Source organism: Mytilus californianus, unplaced genomic scaffold (assembly GCF_021869535.1).
Source record: "Mytilus californianus isolate M0D057914Y unplaced genomic scaffold, xbMytCali1.0.p SCAF_1, whole genome shotgun sequence".
NCBI classification, from domain to species: domain Eukaryota; kingdom Metazoa; phylum Mollusca; class Bivalvia; order Mytilida; family Mytilidae; genus Mytilus; species Mytilus californianus.
In genome coordinates this window covers 31,615,966-31,639,097 of record NW_026262581.1, presented here as the reverse complement: position 1 = coordinate 31,639,097, position 23,132 = coordinate 31,615,966, and the positions used below count along the sequence as shown (strand labels likewise).

Here is a 23,132-nt window from a genome sequence, read left to right as displayed (position 1 = left end):
ATCGAAATTAGCAATATTATGTCCAACCAATATAGGTCTGTCATTAAGTTTTGAAAAATCGATGAAATCTATTAATGAGTGCTCAACAGAAAATGTTTCAACTATTGTTCCACTTAAATACATTTTGTTTGAAGAAAACTTTTTGAGGTTAAGTTTCAGGAAAACTGTATCAATGAAGATGTTTACAGTCTGAACTATAACCATGTAAAGATATCATTTAAACCTTTAATGGATATGAAAATTATAAATTCATTAATAAGTTTAAAATGAGAAAATGTTATACCAGTAATAGTACTTGCTTCTTGAGTAATTTCCATTCTTGGAATAGCATAATGTTGAAATGTGTTTGAACCACATACTGCATTAACTGGTGTACTTTCCCTGCAATCCTTATATTATCGGAATAAGCATGGAAACTCCCTTTCCTATAACAAAACAGAAACAGGGGACGTCAGGTAAGTTGTTAACAATTTAGTTTTTGGAGTGCGTAAACCCAACTGGTTATTGCTTACACAAGGTATGTGTTTGTTAAAAGAAAATGAAATAAATGGACCTACCAATCTTTACTAATACCCCCACATGCTGCATACTAATAGGAGAAACAGCAAATACCAACTTTCTTCTTTGGTTTCAACTTGCTGAGAATCGAATCCACGTCGATTCAAATATGAGTAAATATTTTATTTATTTCATGGCAGTGCTTAGGTTTCGAGATATAAGCAAAAAACCGCCCCCCCCCCCTTTTATGTTTAACTTTTGGCAATGGTGGCAATTTTTTTATGTATGAAATCCCCGGATAGAATTTATAAACTAGACACAACTATAAAAAACATCCAGTTAAAGTTGGATGTATTTGGAACAGTAATTTCAGAGGAGAAGAATTTTAAAATAATTTACGACGACGGACGTCAAGTGATGACATAGGCTAACATCGCCCTATTTTAGACTGTATGTGAAATGTTAAAGCTGCAAAAATACAAGTACTAAATATCTTTTCGATCTAGACTATTTTTGACATATCAATTTTCAGAATAATTTGATGATTTCTGAGTGATATTAAAGTCTGGGGACACGTGAGTTTTATAAGTTATAATTGGTGTAAGACTAGTTTCAGTAACTGTCAATCGGTACTTTATCTTTTTGATCGTTGGTTTTTTTATGCCTTGTTGAGTTGAACCATTTTCAATATATCTTTATAATTCATTCTTATGTTGTACTGTTTTGTAACTTTTTTTTCATGCATACTCTAGCCAAAATCATGACTCTGCACCCAAGCGACATTACATATCCAAGTGATAATACAGTCGAAAGTTGTTTACCGACAAGTGACCGTACAGTGAAAAATATATAGTGACATGTGTTTTTAAAGATTTAGAACTATTTGTGAGTGTAAACATATTGAAGTTAAATTTGAGGAAAAACTATATATTAATTCTTTTTAAACATCTTAAAAATTTTGAAAACAATTCTTTTATTAAAAGTCAAAACTTCAGCTGAACGAACACAACTATTTCCATAATTTGGGTCGGAGCTCTTAGTTTTATTTCAATTTCCCCCCTGTTTTCTTGCTTTAAGAATGGGTTCGGCACCCCTCAATGTTTGAATATTAATGACAGATACAAAAGTTTTCTCATATAAATTACAAGTAAGCCCCAGAGATAATAATGAAAAAAAAAACACGTATCCGAAAATTATTTCGAATGTCGGAGAACCGCTTGTTGACAGTCTCCCGAATGACCACAATATCTAAAAAAAAAACATACAGTTGCGTTCCCACATTGTGTTTATTAAATAGAGAACATAAACATTTATAGCTCTTTTTTAAAATTTTTAATACCTTTTTAATCACATCGATGGCTTTAATGAGGGTAGCGATGCACTTTACCGTCAGGCGCCAAACGGTCATTTTCGGCTTACGTCGCGTTAGCGACAAAATGGTTAAAGTTTTATCGTGATTCGTCAAAATATCCTTATCGTACGGTGGCAGAATGCTGCCATGTAAGAAAAAAATACTGTTCCCTCAAGATACTTTGTCGTTCCCTCAAGATGCTATGCCGTTCCCATAAGAAAGTGTTATCGTTCTCTCAAGATATTATGTCGTTACCACAAGATAGTTATCTCGTTCCTTTAAGATGCTATGTCGTTCCCTCAATATGCTATGCCGTTCCCACAAGAAAGTTATATCGTTCTCTCAAGATATTATGTCGTTACCACAAGATAGTTATTTCGTTCCCTCAAGATGTTATGTCGTTCCCTCAAGATGCTATGCCGTTCCTACAAGAAAGTTTTATCGTTCTCTCAAGATATTATATATCGTTTCCACAAGATAGTTATCTCGTTCCCTCAAGATGTTTTGTCGTTTCCATGAGATAGATATCTCGTTCCCTCATGATGATATGGCGTTCCCTCAAGATATTATGTCGTTCCTTCAAGATATTGTGTCGTTCTCACAAGACAGTTATCTCGTTCCGTCAAGATGCTATATGCCGTGTCCACAAGATAGTTATCTCGTTCTCTCAAGACAATACGTCGTTCCCACAAGATAGTTATCTCGTTCTTTCATAGCCGCATATTGCCACCGTATTCTCGAGATTCAGAGATCTCAAATAATTATTTGTTACCGTTATTTGTGGAGAAAAAAATTTTTTTTTTTTTTTATCGTCATTAAGAAAATGGTCATGCATCGAAAATTACAGTTAATGTCATTTGACAACAATTTTTTTACCGTTGTTCGTAATGAAGGTATCCCCATTACGACCCTCTTTTACATGGCTTTTGCCGGCTGAATAATGTTTTCACAATTTTTTAGTTCCATCTTCACAAAGAAGCGAGAAAAATTTTATTAATTAGAAAGATGTACAAATGTATACTATATCATTTGAGCTTTACTTGGCTGTTGATGGAGACCTTACATTTCAGCAAAATAGATATAAGAAGATGTGGTATGAGTGCCAATGAGACAACTCTCTTGTAAATATGTATACATTTTTGAGTCTCTACAATCTTATGTCAGAATTACACAACGATTCAAAACATGCAATTAAAATGATCAATTCTTAATTTCTCTCATTCCAATCCAGACCAGTCTTATCATTTAACATGTACATATTTCCACCCTTTTTGTCAAGCCTGCGAAATTTATTTATAAAGCGGGACATACCGATAATAGATTACGTCGTCGGCGTCGGGGTCAACATTTCGGTACAGTCTGTGGACCCTCTGTGGTTAAAGTTTGTTTGAGATATCAATAACTTTGTCAACCCTTCGTATAATTTCATGAAATTGGACAGAAGGTTGTTTATGACCAAAAGACAGTATCAATCTAAGATTTTTTTTTTTAATTCTGTAGTTCACTGATGAATGGACTAACTTTTAAGTTAACATTACACTTTTACGCTGACAGCAGCATAAAACCGCGAGACAAAGGGTTCCGAATTTTTTGATAACATGTATTCCTTTTCGGTTATCGTCATTATAAAATATTTTTTCTTTGTTCATATTTATAACCATTTTGCTACTTTTGCAGATAAGATATGTTTAAACTAAATTGCTTTATTTAAATTACTTATATCGTTCCTTTCTCATTGTTTTAAAACTTTAAGGCACTAGTATTAAGGTTCTTTGGCTATCGTAGTACTACCATTTCATTTTCATAGTAATAATAACATTTGCAAAAGCTATTTTCTATTATATATAACTATTGAAACCATTTTAAGGGGAGCTAGTACCGTTCTGTATTGTTGCACACCCGAAATTTTATTGTTCAAGTTCCAATTTTATGTATATTTATCGTCTGTTGTGTAGGTAAGGAACAAATATATCCGTGTACACCACAGGCACTTGTTTCTGTCATTTGGAAGGTCAACTACTGTGGATTAATTTATTTTCGTGGCTATCAATGTTCGTGGATTAAGGAAAAAATGCATTTTATTGATATTTATTTCGTAGTTTTGCCAATTTATGCATACAAAGCCTATAGAAAAAAAATAATTCGTTGACTTAAATTATTGGTCCACCTGTACCCACAAAAGCCATGAAAATTGGTATCCAACGAATAATGTTGAATGTTTTTTTTTATAAATATACCCTCATACCCTTCCCATATCTTTTTGAAAGAGTGCTGCTTTTTTTTTTGCTAACAGCTACAGATTTAGATAATTTCAAATGCCCTCGTGGAATAAAAATTAAAAACAAAATATTATTAATATTTCAAACGGAGTTATTATAATTGGACAAACAAGCACTCCCTGCCAAAACGCGGACGTGAATGAAGACACCTTTTAGTAGCGTCAACAGTAAACATTTGGTATAAAATTTAATTTGTCCATGTTTTTGTTCATATATCACCAACAAATGGTTTGGTCCAGATATTTCTGATTGTTTTGTTGAAATAACTTGTTATACATATAAATTGTAAGTACATAGCACGCACATTCTCTTTTACTTTACCCGAAAGTCTGTGTGAAAGGAGGTTTTGAGAAATTTATCAAAGTCGTCCTTTCAAGGCGTGGTAAAAGTGTATCTGAAAACTCAAATATGCCCTATCTACCAAGACGGTAGCGAGATATGATATATGTGTCATTTAAATTGTCCATGATTTCAATCCTTCCCTGAAAACCCTGTGTCGTCTAAAGATTCGGCGTCGGTTGTGCCTCAAAGTATGCAAGGCGACGGCCATCTTTTATGTAAAGATCGCTTTGCGACAGGTTTAACCACACGTAAATAGCGTTCGCGATTCACACGCAATGTACGACCATCGCAAAGTACGATTGTTTTATGAAACGGAATTTTAGCGTTACGTTTGGTTAACGTTTAAACGTACGCTAACGATTGTTTTATGAAACGGCAGCCAGGTGATTTAAAATTTTAATTTTGGTCTCCACAAATTCAAGCAATCTAAGATAAACTATGATGGAAGAGTTCATCTGACTTTTTAGACTTGAGAATGAACATAAGAGGAATAAGGTTGCCATTTTTAATCCACTAATGGTATTGATCTGCTTATAAAATCCAGTACAAAATTTTGAATGTTCCATCAATAGAAAATTCGTTTTATGTATGTTTTACGTAAATATTTTTTTTGTAATTTTGTGGTCTGTACGGATTAACTTTCAAAAAATGTGTGAATATCATTCCTTGACTTTGGCAAATTTGGTTTAGATTATAGGTAAACAGGTTTATCAAATTGATTGAGCGCAAGTGCTCTTTTGTGTTTCAGGTAAAAAAGCGCAAATGTCCTAAGCACAAGTTTTTTTTATATCAGAAAGTTAAATTATAGATTTATTTCTTAAATGTCTACAACCTTTGATCTGCCGACAAAATACAGATTAATAATATGTTGGCATTCAAGGAATAGTGTCCGATAAAAATTCAGTGTAGTAAAAAAACAGTAATCATAATTTGTGAAGGTAACTTACTATCCATCCAATTAAAACTCAAGGTAACGTTAACATTCTTCTTGCAATGAATAACTATTATATATTTTTACCTGTTTGTTTGAAACGTGGAAATCTTTCTTTTTTCTTTTTTTTTTTTGAAAAGATTGATAAAACAAAAAACAATCAGCTCTCGTTTACAGCTGAGTGAAATTCCATTCTCAATTTTAGTATTGACAACGTCGTTTTACTTAATGATATTGAAAGTATGATTATAATTGTTGATTTTGAAATTTGTTGACACTTTTCTATTTGGATGCATAAGATGTATTTGCTGATGATACATCCAAGTGGTGTCGTCACTTGCTTTTATTTCGATTTGTGATATTTTTCTCTAAAAACAGCTTTTCAATTATATAGTGTAACATTTAAAATAAAAATTTATCTACGAATTTGTGTAATCGTATACTAATTTTTGGGCGCCAATGAAACTGGTTATTCTAATTCCTAGTGGTGCAAATGTATCATTAACGCAAACATGATTCATCCCAGAATAAAGGCAGCAGTTTGTTGTGCCAATTGTAATTTTTGAGATGTATCATTTGTGAAATTTTTATTTTATCGGCGCGGATATACGGGATTTAATTTCGCCAATTTACCTGTTCACAAATATATCATGAATGATAATCATAAATTATTTTATGTACCTTAAAAAGTATTTTCAGCATTTATATAAAATACGTGGATTCAGGAATGGACATAACATAGCACTGGTATGATGCCTTTTGCGTGCTGAATCAGGGCACTGTAACCGATATAAAAGAATGTTCTAAAAGATATATTCTGAGACTACATTTTACTACTATGATTTTGTTAATAGAATACATATACATGTGTGCATGTCTACGACGTGAACAATGTTTTCCAAGCTATTATCACAAAGGCATGTCGTTTTTCTTTGTGATAATGATAGCTTAAAATACTCATGTCGTTAAAAAGTATCAGAATTTTACGAGAGGAGAGCTCAGTCGTAGAGATTATATTTGTTTCATAAGTTACAAATTCCTTGCTCTAATATACTTATGTTGTCTGACAGTAAACTGCATGTCCAACGGCAGGATAAAGAAGGAGTCATTTTTTTTAAATAAGCGCAATTTTATACTTTATTTTTGGCGCTAATGATACTAGTATAAAAAGATTAAAACTAATGGCGCTAACGTAGCATTGACGCAAATGTGATGTGGCACAAAAGGACGAATTTTTGGCGCAAATGCAATTCTCCCCCAATAATCATGTAAGCAAGCAAATAGATATATGTAAAAATAAAGAACAAATAAATCCACCATCATACCAAAGCATAATTTTATGTCACAATCACATATAAATTAAGCACACACATATTAAGAATTTACAACATGAATGGTCACATTTCACTAAGTTTGCTTTTTAGCTCACCTGGCCCGAAGGGCCAAGTAAGATTTTCTCATCACTTGGCGTCCGTCGTCCGTCGTCGTCGTCGTTAACTTTTTACATTTTGAACTTCTTCTAGAGAACCACTGAATGGAATGAAACCAAACATGGCATGCATGTTCCTTATGAGATGCTGACCAGGTGTTGTTACTTTGAAGCCGATTCATCATCCAAGATGGCAGCCAGCGGGGGACTTAGTTTAACATAAGACCCTATGGGAAATACATACAAATGTCTTCTTTTAGAGAACCACTGAATGGAATGAAACCAAACATGGCATGGATGTTCCTTATGAGGTGCTGACCAAGTGTTGTTACTTTGAAGCCGATCCATTATCCAAGATGTTGCTACTTTGTTGCTGATTTACTGTTGGCCACCAGGATTTTTTATTAAATTACAGGGCCAATATTAAACCAAATTTGTCCTCACTCATTATTAGGGTATCTGATATGATCTCACTCATTATTAGGGTATCTGATATGATTTTAATCTATTTTAACATGATTTCCAAAACCAAAGTAGAATCAGGTGAGCGACACAGGCTCTTGAGAGCCTCTAGTTTTAATAACAGTTCATTTTGGTTATTTTAAAAACATCTATAAATGCAAAATATTTCATTTCTTTGTTTTAATTTTTTTTTACTAATGTTGTTCGCTCCTTTGCTTTTGAATTTTTGCCAGATATTTGGAATCCTCTGGTTTTATCCATGTAGTGCCATTAAAATTTTGCCCACTAACTCCTACTTTTTTTCCATAATTTGATTACATATAGTTGAAAATGTCATCTTTGAAAATCTTATAAATTCCTTGTTATTTTTTCATCGTTTTTGAAAGAAAAAAGGTACTAATGTTTAATAATTGAAAAATCTAGAGAGAATTATTTCCCACCAAATTTTAAATGGCTTATATCTCGAAAACAAGCGCATGGACACTTCTTTTTTTTTCTGTTTATTTATTTATGTACTATCAATTTATAACAGTCTTTTAAAAAGCTTGTTATTTTGAAACAGAGTAGCGAACATCCTTAAGTGTACGTACCCTTTTCCTTCGGCTTGGGTCGACATGTTTGATCTCCACACCAAAATTTAATGTCACAGCGGACAAGTGTTTAAATCATACCTGATGAATCGGTTTTAAGTCGTTCAAATAGAACCATGCCTTCGAAGAAACAGAGAGATAAGCAGAAAGTTGTAAAATACAACTCGTTAATCAGATCGTTTTCAACAAGGACTCAACTCAGTACCTGGGATTTTTTTCACTTATTAAAATTAATACATTTTTGACCATTGACAATTTTTTATAGACTAATTACAAAATCTGATCGTTATTTTTGGAAAGTAATAGAGAGTACAACGTGACCATTGTGATCGTGACCTTTGGCAGATCAACAAATAGCTATGAGTGCTTCACATATATTTTTATGTAATTATGGCACAATTTTAATTTGCATCTTTCTTCGACGGTGAATTTCTATATATCTAATTTAGAAACAGAATATAAGATTAAATAAAACAAGAACGATTCATTAGTGGAATGTTTAGGGAGTTGTATGGACATGTTTTATTTAAAAGATCGATAGACTTTTTGAGTATATTAAAGATTCGAATCGTAAATGTTATCTATTTTTTAAGAAAAATGTATGATATTAAAATAACAAACTGGGCGGCTATTTCATTCACTTCTATTGTATATCATCCTCCGAAGAAGTATGGAGCACACCCGAATACACGAAAGATAGCTCAATTATAATTTTTCCTACTATTGAAATACCTTTTCACGATCTTTCTGCATACTTCTGACTTTAGGTTAAGGAGGTCTTGTGAGTAATGGTGCAAAGTGAAGAGGGTCTTGGTAGGGTTGCAGGTACCCTTTATTTTTATATAATTTTTTTCTTTTCTGTAAAATTAAGCAACCATTATTCTCTCTTCTTCATTTTTGCCCATTTTCCCTATTCATTATGTTAAATTTTGAAACATTTTCTCCATTCTGTATCATATATACAGAAAATAAGCTTATTATAAGGATAGGAACATTAGGCTACTTAACCACTCAGTAAGCAAGATTCCAACACAGTTACTAACAATGTAAATCATGTTTTGCACATTTTATAATGTAATAAAAAATCAATAACACCTTGTGCAATCTTTATTGTCATCATATACAGTAATACATAATGTGAACAAGCAATAAAAAAGCCATAATGAGTACGCGCAAAAACGTAGACACAAAAATTGAGAAGTGCCCTTTCCAAGCCTCAAAAAGTGCCCTGATTTATGCTGTCACCATGCCCCTTTCAATTTCTAAAAAAGTAAAAATCCGGAAAGTTTGAAAGCATAAGCCGAAGACTACTGGTTGTTTTTATAATATGTATTGATTTAGAAATGGTTTTATTGGCAACTAATTACTTAGTTCATGAACACAAGGATAAAAGTTCCGCTGAAAGTTGACCAGATGTCACCTCTTTAAATAATACTATTCTGTGTAGAAATATCATGGTTCCAAAAATAAACGAAATTTCATAGTTCTACTACCTATTCATTGCTATTCACACTGATGTTGACTTTTGCTACCCCTGTTCACCTCACACAGATGCAAACTTTTTACTCTTGATCATCTTTCACAGGTGTTAAATTTAATTTCTCCATTTAGGCAACTTAGGCAGATGTTGACTTTGGTTATTTCTGGTAACCTTACATAGCTGTTGACTTTGGTCCCCCTTGCTCCCCTTACACGGATGTTGACTTTGGCTCCCTTGCTCCCCTTACACGGATGTTGACTTTAGTTACCCCTTATAACACTACTCATATGTTAACTTTAGTTACCCTTGGTCACCTTACACTCATGTTGACCCTGGTTACCACCTGGCATACCTACATATATATTGGATGTTTATGTAAGGTGACAAGGGGAGACCAAAGTCAACATATATATGAGGTGACTAAGGGTAGCCAAAGTTAACAACTGTCTAAGGTGACCAGGGGTAACCAAAGTTAAAATCTGTGTTAGATGGCAATATGTGTGTAAGGTGGCCAGTTGTAACTAAAGTTAATATCATATATGTAAGGAGCCCAAAGCTCAAAGTTAATAAACGTGTAAGGCTGCAAGTGATAACTAAAGTAAACATCTGTGTAAGGTAACCAGAGGGAAACAAAGTCAACATCTGTTTAAGCAACCAGGGATAACCAATGTCAACATCTGAGTAAGATGACCAAGGGTGACCAAAGTCAATATCTGTGTAAGGTGACCAGGGGATATCCAACATATGTGTAAGGTGACCAGAGGTAGCCTAAGTAAATAGCTATGCCCAAGGGTAACCGAAGTCAATATCTGTGTTAGAGGATCAGTGGTAGCTAAGCTTATCATCTGCTCAAGGTTACCTGGGATAACCAAGTAACGTTCATGTATCAGTGCAAGATGACCAATATGTGTGTAAAGTGAACAGAGTTTAAACAAGAGTTAATATACGTGTTCGGTAAACAAGGGGTAATCAAACAGGAAGTAAAATTATGTACTTTCATGTATTTATAAAACCACAATATTACTAGTATTTACTACACAGAATGGTACTAGTTATTGAGGCGAATTCTGGTCTACTTTGAGTGGAACTTTTATCCTTGGGCTATATTTAAGCCCAATTTGATTTTAATTATATTTTTTATTAATTTTTCATTTCTTGATCATGTTGATGTGATAAATTTTGTATTGTTTTAATTACACACCTGGACTTTTAAGTACTCTCAACTATATCTCACATTGGCCAGCTGAACGAATAATTTGAAAAAAAAAATATTGATGAAGACTAAAATAGATTTAAGATTTGCACATTGAATAATATAATAAAAATCATGATATTCATCTAAAATGCAAATAGTTTAAACCAAATATATATTACTGTAACGTGAATGTAAGTGTTGCGCTCCACCTATTGCAGTTCATTTGAAATTCTGACCCAATTGCAATATTATTATAAAGAGTCATTACAAATGGTAAAAGTCCAAACTAAGCTTTCATACTATTTTTCTATTTAAAAGTCTTCTATATTCATAAGAATCGGACAACAGTTTGAATTAAAACATGTTATATTCAGTTAAAATATATATGAAATTACAATATGATATTAATACGTTTCAACGTGTTACATGAGAGATAATCTAAAAAAAGGCATTGATCTTTTGAAATACTGATCTTATCTCCCTTTAAACTTCAAGAGAGCATATGTAAGCTTAAAGGGGCATTAGCTACGAATTCCAAAAAAAATATGATTTTTTGTTTTTGTTTCAAACATAAATTCATTTAAAGAAAGCTATGTAGCATGCATAGAAAACACTATTTTAGAAGCTATATTTCAAAATCTTCAATTTGGACATTTTATTTGCAATTCAAAATTTAAATCCTCTCACTCTTTACAATAACAATATGTATAGAAAAGTTAGCTTCATTTTCAAAATAGCAATTACAATGTAAGTGGAATTCAAGTCTATATGATTGAAAGTATACTTTATTTCACCACCTTTCACTTACATTGCTTGCCTGTGGTTTTCTACAGCAGTTGCTTAAAATTTCTGATTAGTTTACCAGTTTGGTTTGATAAAACAGATTGCAATTGGATCAGACTGAATTTTGAATGAACTGAAATAGGTGGAGAGCAACACTTACAAGCAAGTCACAGTAAATGATATTACTAACTTCAGTCCAGAAAACAACGTCTTTTTCAAGCCAATTTGATTACAATTCTTTAGAAAAACTATATATATGATATATCATGGTAAAAAATGTAATAATATTTCGTAGTAAATATATAACATGTACATTCTCAGTTTGATACAACATATTTGATTACAGGTTTGTAAAGAACTGGAAGGCGACTTTTGTAAATTAAAATATTATCATACTCTAGTCGGTGGGAAGGGAATTGAAAATATGGACAGCTTCTACGACATCAACAAAACAATTACAGCTATGGACATATTTCAGACCAGCAATTACTCGGTATTATATTTTGGAACAATAGATGGCGAACTTGGCAGGGTATGTACTGAAGTATTTTTTATCTAAAAAGGCGGAATAAGGTATATAACTAGCTACTAAGCTTCCTTCATCGCTTTTACTTAAGTTTTCATGTCCATTCAAAGTCAAAGGAAGAAAGTAACTATGATAAAGTCGCAGCTTATTGGGAAATCAAATTATCTATAAATAGATCTGTACCAATCGATTCTGAACTATACTTGTCATAGTTATAAGAAGATGTGGTAAGAGTGCCAATGAGACAACTCTCCATCCAAGTCAAAATTTATAAAAGTAAATCATTATAGGTCAAAGTACGGTCTTCAACACGGAGCCTTGGCTCACACCGAACAACAAGCTATAAAGGGCCCCAAAAATTACTAGTGTAAACCCATTCAAACGGGAAAACCAACGGTCTAATCTATATAAAAAACGAGAAACACTTATGAACCATATCAACAAACGACAACTACTGAACATCAGATTCCTGACTTAGGACAGGTGCAAATAATTGCAGCGGGTTTAAACGTTTTAATGGTACCAAACCTTCACCCTTATCTGAAACAATAGTGTAACATCACAACATAGAAATACACACTATATACATGTTTAAATAACATACTTCAAATGTTCACAAGATATAGTCTTAAACATGTCAGTTATAATGTAACGAATTTTACAAATATGCCTTTGGCCTTGAAAGGATCATATACAAGTTTTCCACCAACGTATTGGATTCTAAAGATACATTCTTTAAACTCGCGTTTTATATCTGCATCAAGAAAAAATTCAACTAATGTTTATGTTGTTCTAACTAGTGTTTTTACAATCGCTAAGGACATGCGATTAAAAACTGTGACAAATCTTTTAATGATAGCGGTATTGACTATTTTTGGAGAGTTTAAAATTATTTACAGGTTTTAGCTTATCTGCGTTGCTTTGGTGCTCAGTTTGAGGTCTGCTGACAGTTATCATATCTGTACTCTGTACTCAACACTATCACATATTCCTATTTCCACCTATTTATCAAAATAAGCTTTCGATAAATCTGGGAGTAAATATATCAATTGTTCTCGTCATAATTTCATTTGAGTTATAAAACTAATAAAGAGCATTAAATAGACATTATCAGAAATTATTAATACCAACTTTTCATTGATTATATTTAACTTCGTTTTAAGATCAAATTACCATCTGGTGGTAGGTTTCCCGATTGAAACTAGATGTGCCCTTATTAGAATCTGATTTTTTCTGATAATGTTACGAATCACAGTTTAATGGTAACCTTCATATAGACTAAACGACACGAAGCTTGATAGAATTTAACAAAATCTGCAGATATATATACGATATGATTATTCTCTAGATTTCAATATTTTATTCTAAATACATAAATGAACTTGTTCACCCAAATATCCGCTTGCTAAATCCAACGTAAAAAGTTATTGTTGTCCTTATAGGCGAGTGACTTTAACCATAAAATTAAATTTTTAATCCACCCACCTAACACACGGCTAAATTATATATCATTTGAAAGCTACACATCCGTACTATTTGTTTTGCCCGGTCGTAAAAAAATCGTACGGTGCAATTTCCGTCAAATCAAGATCAAAGGCCAAGGACGAATAAGTGCATATTTTCTAAGATTTCAGCTTGATTGCATAATATGACTTTTATATACTTAATTCACATATGCAAACCATTTAAACTTTTAGCAGAGAGATTAACGGTCATTAATCAAATGCATTTTAAAATATTTAAAACGTGTTTTTGATAGACAGCACATATTTCCTGAAATTCGAGTAAAAGTTAACAAAATGTGTGAAAACCCCAATTTTTCTTTCTGATGCAACTGCTAATCACTTAAAACTAAGTAAAACCTTGTAATAACTATCAAAGAAGTTTTTGACATCATAAATTTCCTAAAATTATGCTTACTTCTAATCAAACAGCAAATCATAAGAACTAATGCAGTTGCCCAAAATACCGCCATCTGCGAAAAAACAGCTTTTAAGCATTTCTTCCTATTTAAACAGTGTATGTGGTCAATATAAGATTTAATAAACAAATTCTTAAGAATCTGAAAAATTTAAAGTAAAAAAATATGTGTGCGAATCATACTTTTGCTTGAAATAAAGGGGCGAAACTAAGAGATTGCAATCTGCATTGTAACTACCAGACTGAAATAAACATATTTTGACTTTTCTAATTGTTTGATATGTAGCTTCATTATAAATATTGATGTAGTGAAAAGACCTTTTATTTATTTAATGTGAACCATAAAAAATAAATTGAAAATTTAGACAAAAATAAATAAAAAATAAATTGATGAAAATTGAAATTTAAAAGAATTTAAAAACCAGTAAACACATTATAAAACTTGACTTCTTGATTGCTTAAATTGCGTTGTTCATTGTTTAAATACATTAATTCATCAAATAAGAATAATTTTGAAGAAAAAAATCCATTAATACGCAATGATTCTAGTTGCAACTAGACTTTCTGAATAGCTTGAATGACTAGTTCATTTTTCATACGAGGATGACTTCATGCAAGAGCTTCTGGTGACAACTGAAAAGAAGCTACCATTATCTTGAAACTTCACTTTCCACTATATAGATGATGTCATCTCGCTGAATGCTGCCAAATTTGTCACAATGTTGGACTCGTATTTTCCATTGAAATTAAAAAACACTCAACAGATATAGTTTACTTTACCACTTATCTTGAAATCGACGATGAGGTTTGGTTGAGAACAAGTTTTACGACAAAAGAGATGAGCATAAATCAACCCATAACAACACTCCTTACTAACCAATTATAAACTTTTCATTTCTATGTAGCAACATTATAGCAACACCTGCATATCTATACTATTAAAGAAGGAGACCGATTTCATTGAGCCTCAACTCCCCTGAAACAATAACAAGTCGGAATATTTATGATATGACGTATAAATGTAGGGTTTTGCATTTCCTAAATTTGTCTTTGCATGCTCAGTCGACGTACTGCCCGCAAAATTAAATAAAACTCTTTATTTAAAAACTTGTCCAATTGTAACGCGATATCGCGGCATCTTCTTGTAGAGTATATATCTCCAAGTTGATACAATATTCCAGAGCTTGCATCTACTTTCACGATTGTCGTGATAGGGCGTAACTGCTCACAATGAAGATATTAAATAAAGGCAACTATAGTATACCGCTATTCAATAGTCATCAATCGATTTACTAGTAACTGAAACAAATCCGGGTCACAAACCAAAACCGTGGGAAACGCATCAACTATAAGAGGAACACAACGGAATAACAGAAACACTGAACTGTTACAAAAACAAACATTAACATACAAAGAAACAGATTATTCGATACCAGCTGCCATATGCCTGACTTGGTACAGGACATTCGAAAAAAAATGGTGGTTTGAACATGGTTTTAAACCAGAGTTCAAATGCAAAGTTGAAATCATCCCTTTGAAAATTTTATGGACGCCACTACGAGTTGGTTGACAATTATGAAATATCTGTTTTGCCAGATGACGACTGATAAATTTCAATCGACGTAACCAAAATACCGTCATTTCTGCCTTGGATGTCACCTACCGAATAAGGCTTGGCACCGAGGTTGGAATTACACGAACCACAAGACGGGTGTCACATTTGGAACATGATCTGCTCACCCTTTTGGAACCCTGAGTTCATCCCAAATATTTTTGGGGGGTTTGTGTTACTCAATCTGTAGTTTTATATGTTGTGTTTTTATACTGTTGCTTGTCTTGTTCGTTTTTTGCCCGGCTTTGTCAGTTCGTTTTCAATTATGAGTTTGATGTACCTTTGATATATTTCGTCACTCTTCAAGTAGTAAAAGTTTTAAAAATTGTGAATCACTGTAGTTAAATGTATCATGATAACGATTTGGTTCTATATATATATATCACCGTGAGCAAATTAAGTTATTTTCGCGGATATTTGTCTTTTTGCGTTAATCTTCTTCACTTTACTTTGAGGCAATTTTTTGCCGATTTTCATTACTGCAAGTTTATATCTTTAAAGTGAAATAATACCAAAGGGATAATCAACATCTCAAACCATGAATCAAATAAACTTAATTAAAACCATGAACAAAATAAAATTAAAGTCCAAGAGACGAACAACAGTCCACAAAACACAGCACAGCATGAAAACGATCACTGCCTAAAACAGCGAATGATTTTATGAGGTCAGGAAGGTATTCAACTTTTTAATTTTTTTATTTCACAACTGCTTATAGTGTTTTACATACACAATGACCTGCATTTGTATTTTAAAAGCTTATGTTGAAAATACTCAATCCTATCCCTATACCTTTGAAATTTGGTTTGTGAGAATAAAGATATATAGAAGCATCTTTTATTCAAATAATTAAAGAGATTAAACTTCTAAACACATTTAATATGTCTAACACGATTTTAAACTAAATAAGAAGCAGCAGCATTATATGTAGTTCGTTTACATCCCGCTTTAGACAACCAAGTGTTTCTAAACAAGGTAACTTATTTCAATGTTGCCTACGATTTAGTCGCAAAGTCATGTTTGCATTTAAACATGATTAAAAAAAGTAAATAAGTTTGACTTTGTAAAATACATATTTTTACCTCAATTAGCTCGTATATATTCTTTTCGAACTTTAAATACCCCTTCTTTAATTATGGAAAATTATTCTCCTCCCTGATATTGACAATTAGCGATGTGCTATCTTAACATAGAATAACAAAATGATCGCTATTTGCAGATGGCAGATTTTTGGGCAACTGCAAACACTTCAATAGAAGGCTGTTCTATGAACAATAATTAATAGTTGCATCTTAAAATTACAAAACAAATATTCCTTGACCTAAAACATATTATTTATCTATTTTTTTAGCATACAAATATCGATCCCCCAAGATATATTTTGCTTTTGGAACAATTTTTCATTTTTTTTAGGATTTGTGATGAATTTCAATTTTCGGGAAATATTGCGCATATATCCTCTTATTTTTTGTTTGATTTGGAAATAATGTATTATGTTATATAAAGTTCATATGATCTTTTGAAATATTTTATGGTACAAGAATTAGAAAATGGCTTTTTGTTTAGTAATCGCAAAAATTGGAATGTTTTTCATGACCTTTGACCTTGATTTAACAGAAAATGCACCGTACGATTTTTTTACGACCGGACAAAACAGAAAGTACAGATTATTAGCTTTCGAATGATATATAATATAGCCGTGTGTTAGGTGGGTGCATTAAAGTCGTTAAATAAGCGTCTTTTTGAATTAAGTCACTCGCCTATTATTATACCTTGATATTAAAATTCATTATGGTAATCTTATTACCAAATTTAAGAATTGAGAGACATTTCCTTACTCTATTGTTAAATCTTCATTCCATGAAGATGGTGTTCCGTTGGCTCGTACAATTTATCAACTTTCAATTAACGTTTGTTTTTCATATACAAAAATTGTCATAAATGAGTCAAAACTTTAGTGGTCTCTTAACTATACAATGTAAAAATGTATCACAAATATAGAGTTTGATTTAGGAAGTTCAACATATATAAATTCATTAAGGATTGAAAAGGTTAACCATTACACTTTTCTAGTTATAAACGGATTACTTTTTTTTAATTTTCTTGGGGGAGGGGATGAAATAATAAAAAGATGATATCAGTTTGAATATTTGCAACAAAACGGATAGGTCTGAACTAAATCAAATAATGAGGCTCGAGAAAAACGACGCACATTTCTTATTCGTTTAACAAATTATACCGTAATAAAAGTCCTGCTATTATCAAGCTTTGTAGTCGAGGGATTTTATCATAAACATCTTATAGCAGGCGTGTTTGTACACGGAACACATTTAAAATAGTTTCAAAAAAGAAGATGGCGTAAGATAAAAATATCTTGTTGCATCCATCTTTATGTTTTTTACAAGATTATATAGCCGGGTAAAACGGAAATCAAGAAGGAATATTTCGCTCCTTAAACTTTTATTTTAGCAGTCCGGCAAGACCGAACAACAAACTCCAAACCAAATGTGAAGTAACATACAAACAATAACAATATATATAAGCACAAGCAATTAAAGGATTAAGAAGATTAACATTTGCCAAATGGAAATAACAATAGATTAAAAGAGTAATTAGTGTCCGACACGTATTTGTAAGTTATTGTCCAAACTGTCACAGAGAATAAATAATTAAATGAATAGAGTAAATGAATAAAAGTCCTTTGTCCAAGATTATGACACATAATCCGTGTTAAACACTTATGCCTAAATTTACGACAAAGTTCAGAATAATGAAATAAATGCAAAACAAGAATATACATTAAAACAATTGAATTCATAAAATGTTGTTTAAAAACTAATTTCATTGCACAGTCCAAATTGTCCGGTCATATATTTCTGCGGCCCTTGAAGACACCACCCGGGTCTTACTGTTCATCTGAAATTGTTCCGAAAGTTTCTTCTGTGGTTGTGGCGTCCTCTGTAACGATAGTTTTGGTTTGAATAGTTATCTTCTCTTGTATTTTTCCGAAAATTGTCCAATTCGTCTTCTAGTTTGGTGATTCGATCCCGCATATGTTCTTTATCGCGTTGTAGATTGAATTGCTTATCGATTGCTTCACATCTTTGATCGTACAGCCCAAAATTAGATTCTTCAAGGTTATTAATGCGTTCACGTAATTTTTCCATTTCTTTTTGGTCATCTGCGTTTTGTTTTTGAAGTTTTTCTAGATTGCTTACAACACTGGTATGCTTTTGATTTAACTCTTTAAATTTCTTTTCATAGTGTACATTTTTAATTTTAAATTTAACTCTCTCGGAATTCACTCGGTCGTGCCTGAGTCTTACGTTATTTATGAATTCCTTGTTATATTCTAAGTTTGGAAAGAAGTCCAACAGTTCTATGGTATTAAGTTCCGCACAAGGAAACATTGACATAGCTTTCTGTTATTTGAATTTTCTCATTCTTTCTGCGTCACGACGTAACTTGGATTTCGATTTAACCTTAACAACTTTCACGTCCGGTTGTCTGTGAAAATTACACATTCTGGCGTAATGTCCAAAACTACTGCACTTATAGCAAAATGACGTTTTTGCTATACATTGTCTTAAACAGAGGAGGGGCGACAGCCTTAGGTGCTGTGTGCAAATTTTTGTAGGTCACGTGGTACGATTTTAGCGTCCCTCGACAATTTTGAATTTGGAAAAGATCGATTTGTTCATGTTTTTAAATCAAATATACTCTTTTGCACTCGCAGAAAATATAGAAAGTTTTGAAATAAAAAGAATAATCAATGATAGAAGATCACTTTATATGAAATATTTTCTTTATGTTTTTATCTTTATAGTAAATTCTATCAATAAAGAAATGTACTGTAATGGCGGGAAATTTTATTCGATCTCTGCGAAATCACGAGGCACAGATTTTTGTAAATTTTACAAATGTCAGCACGTGAAAATCATTCAAATTTATGGCAATCAAAGAACACTATTTGAACATTCTAAATCTTCTTAAGTCTCCTTAAGTCTCCAGCCGTTGCTTCGTAATAAGTCGCTAAAATATGATTTCCGGTAAGTCAAATCCGCGAGTAATTATATTATTTTAGGCATATAAACTCTTATGTATTTTAATCATTTTGAAAACAAAATGAAAATTTTGTCCTATGAATAACCATCATGAAAAAATATATTTTTTTCCATAATTGAATCGAGCATTATTTGTGTATTGTATTGCTTAATTGCCTTCTCTCTAGTCTTATCTCTGTTTTGTTTACTGACAAATGACGAAATAATGCAATATTTAAAATTTAGTATTTTACAAAACTTTGTCCCGATTAAAAAATAAAAACCGACTGGATAAATGGAGAATTCAGTGATTATCGATGTCGAAATAAGCCTTTGGTAATAAACAATCAGTTTGGGTATAAATATGTTTCGGTGATGTCCACACCACGAGTAGTTTGATGTAAATGACACAATACCACCGCGACCTATCGAAAATATAAGACAAATCTGCGTGCCGTGTGCAGAGTGTCGCCCTCCTCTAGTCTAAAATGAAATTGATTGTTCACAGTCTTTCCACAAAACTTACATACTAGGTAGTTGTCCATATGTTGAAAATTTCTTGTCAAGGTAGTTCCATGATCAGACATCTGGTATCTCCAGTCTCGGCCAAAATTTCTGGTTCTCCGCGTATCCATTTTTCTGTTTGCTGGGGGATCAGCTTCACAGGTAGAACAAGGTATCCGATAGATGCGTTGCCCGGATGTCCTAACACCATATATGGCCGGGTAAAATAAGTCAAATAAGAAATACGGGGGAAATAAGTAATATTCAAATTAAAAAATGGAGAATTCTGTTCGTGTGCAGTTTGGGACCAATAATACTCATCAAATTAGAATTAATGTAAATTTGTATTATGTCATGATTTGTTAAATATTCGTAGTTTTAATTATTCCGTTCAAGTAGAGTTAGAATATTCTAGTTTGTTCCCCAAATGTTTGTGATATCACCAAACTTTAGAACGTAAAATCCTAGAATGAACCTGATATGAATGACCCAACAATTTACGACGTCTAAGCTATTTTGCAACTGATAATTAGCCTGACCATTGTCTTTATTGGGCCCTTGAAATATTGTGGTAAACTTTGCAAGGAGTAACTATGGTCTTGGAACTATCAAATTGTGTGCTGAAATCATGAATAGTGAGCCTAAATTTGTTACCACATAGTGAAAGATCAGTGACTTTTGATGGGAAACTATAGTAGTTTACTGGCAGTAGAAGTAACACGAAGTATACATAAAAGTTAGATAATTTGCTTTAAATAGTAGATTGATAAAAATTAAACAGTAAGTTCTACTGCAGTTTTGACAGTATGTGCTATGATATCACGTTATACAATATTGAATTAATACATAAGTATAACCAGTTTTCCTTATAGGATTTGTTAAGTTTAAAATATTTAACCTGTTTGTAGGTTTATTTACAACTTGGTGGAGAACATGAAAACTTTACAACAGAGCTTGTGTCTGTAGCCAATTCGACGATTATTAATATTAAGGTTGAAAAGGACAGTGTATATTTTATAACTGAAAAGAAGGTACGATATTATTCTAGTTCTATTAATATTTCATGCAAAACTGCGTAAATGTTTATTTCATAAATCAAGAATATTGTTGTGCATTTTATTTTCTTAAAATTTTTTATAGGCATTGTGCAATACCTTGTCTTGTTCTAATGTTTATGACGATGCTTAATTAAATCTTCTATTAGAGTATATGACGACATTATTTCATATCAGTAGGTACATTTGTAGTTCTTGCAATGATTTTTCTTATGTTCCATTTTGTTCACTCTTTGTTAATCGTGATTAAAAGGATGCCCCTTTTTTTAAATTTAGAAATCTAAAAACTAGTTGAGAACCATATGTTAAAGTGCAAGTCAGGAACCTCGTCACTGGTATCCTTGATGATGTTGATTAAATATGAGCATTGGTGTCAATGGCAGATCTTTAAAAGTCTCTTTTAAATTTATTCACACGTTGTTTTTTAAATTAGGGCGATTCAGTTTGATATATTCATAGATACATGTACTTATCTACTGTTATGGACCTGTAGATGGCGTTTCATGTCGTTTGATTGTTTTATCTTTGACGTATACCCAACACTTCTTTTATTGATAATTTGAAACAAGTGAGAAATACACAGTTATCTAAATCACAATACATTCAATTTGAAACATATAAGAATATAAGAATAAAATGTGGTATGACTGCCTATGAGACAACACTATCCACCAGAGACTAAATGATGTAAAGCAACTTGAGGTCACTGTACGACACATAATACAACAAAAACATAGGAAAATTAGTTTGAGTAAAATGTATATGTACATTGATTTGAAGAGCTTTTGAAAGACACAGATATACATGTATGTACAATGTCGAACTAAATGTCATATGTATGGATATGATTGCGACCACAATAATAACAATTAAAAAATCAAAATATTGAATGTGATTTATGTTTTTGATGTTTTGCTGTTTAACTTTGATGGTTTAAAATATTCATCAATTAGGCTCTTTTCTGAATGGAAACTGCGTTGGAATATGCTCTTCATGGACACGTGGTATTCCTTTTGCAGTTCCGATTACAGTTTTAGCTCCAATGTTTGTTCTGTTTACTCTATAATTTACGATATTTTACTTGTTTTTTATACTTCCTTCAGATAAACAGGTAGTGTTCTGTACTCGACTGGACTGGCTTTAACTCGATCTGGTAAAGTCTGAATTGTCCTTGATTTTATTAACCGGGTTTTTAACTGTATCTGTACCAATCGATTCTGAACTATACTCGAAGAAGGTGTGGTATGAGTGCCAATGAGACAACTCTCCATCCAAGTCAAAATTCATAAAAGTAAACCAATATAGGTCAAAGTACAGTCTTCAACACGGAGCTTTGGCTCACACCGAACAGCAAGCTATAAAGGGCCCCAAAAATTACAAGTGTAAAACCATTCAAACGGGAAAAGCAACGGTCTAATCTGTATAAAAAACGAGAAACGAGAAACACTTATGAACCACATCAACAAACGACAACTACTGAACATCAGATTCCCGACTTAGGACAGGTGCAAACAATTGCAGCGGGTTTTAACGTTTTAATGGTACCAAACCTTCACCCTTATCTGAAACAATAGTGTAACATCACAACATAGAAAGACACACTATAAAATATCAATTGAAATGTCTTAACTCAATCAAAAGACATAGTAACACCAGTGAACATACACTGAACAAATAAATTTGATCTATGATACAATGCAAGTACAAAATAAAAAAAATAAGGGAAGATTAATTAAAGTAACATGTTATTCGCTGTGAAATGTTAAACAATTGAAGAAAAACAATATGCTTGAACAAAAATATCAGCCATTTGCAATTACTTTAAACATGTCTTCTTTGACTGTCCATGGCGTTAAAACACTAAATTCCTGGGATGTGTTTTGGTTGATTTTAGTCTCTGATGCATATTTTTTTATTATTAATTGTTTTTGGCTTTTAACTAGCTTTCAGTAACTGCGAGTACTCTCAAATCGTACTTTCGTGTTAATTTGACCTGTTGACACAATTTGTAATGCATTTTTGTTATTCAATGTTTACTTATTTTGTGTTATATTTCGTCTCACTATTTGTAATATGTACCACCTTTGATAAGTATTTAGTATGACGATAAATTTTCACTTTTGTTCTCGTAC

The 23,132-nt window shown here is 32.2% G+C and overlaps 1 protein-coding gene across 1 annotated transcript in view; it reads left to right on the top strand.

The window, feature by feature from the left end:
- Positions 1-23,132, top strand: part of LOC127718562 (plexin-B1-like) — an 81,245-nt gene that overhangs the window by 5,692 nt on the left and 52,421 nt on the right. The window contains exons 3-4 of the mRNA XM_052224630.1: positions 11,687-11,872; positions 20,854-20,976. Of these exons, the coding sequence (XP_052080590.1) occupies positions 11,687-11,872; positions 20,854-20,976 (309 nt within the window). The remainder of the gene's footprint in view (positions 1-11,686; positions 11,873-20,853; positions 20,977-23,132) is intronic.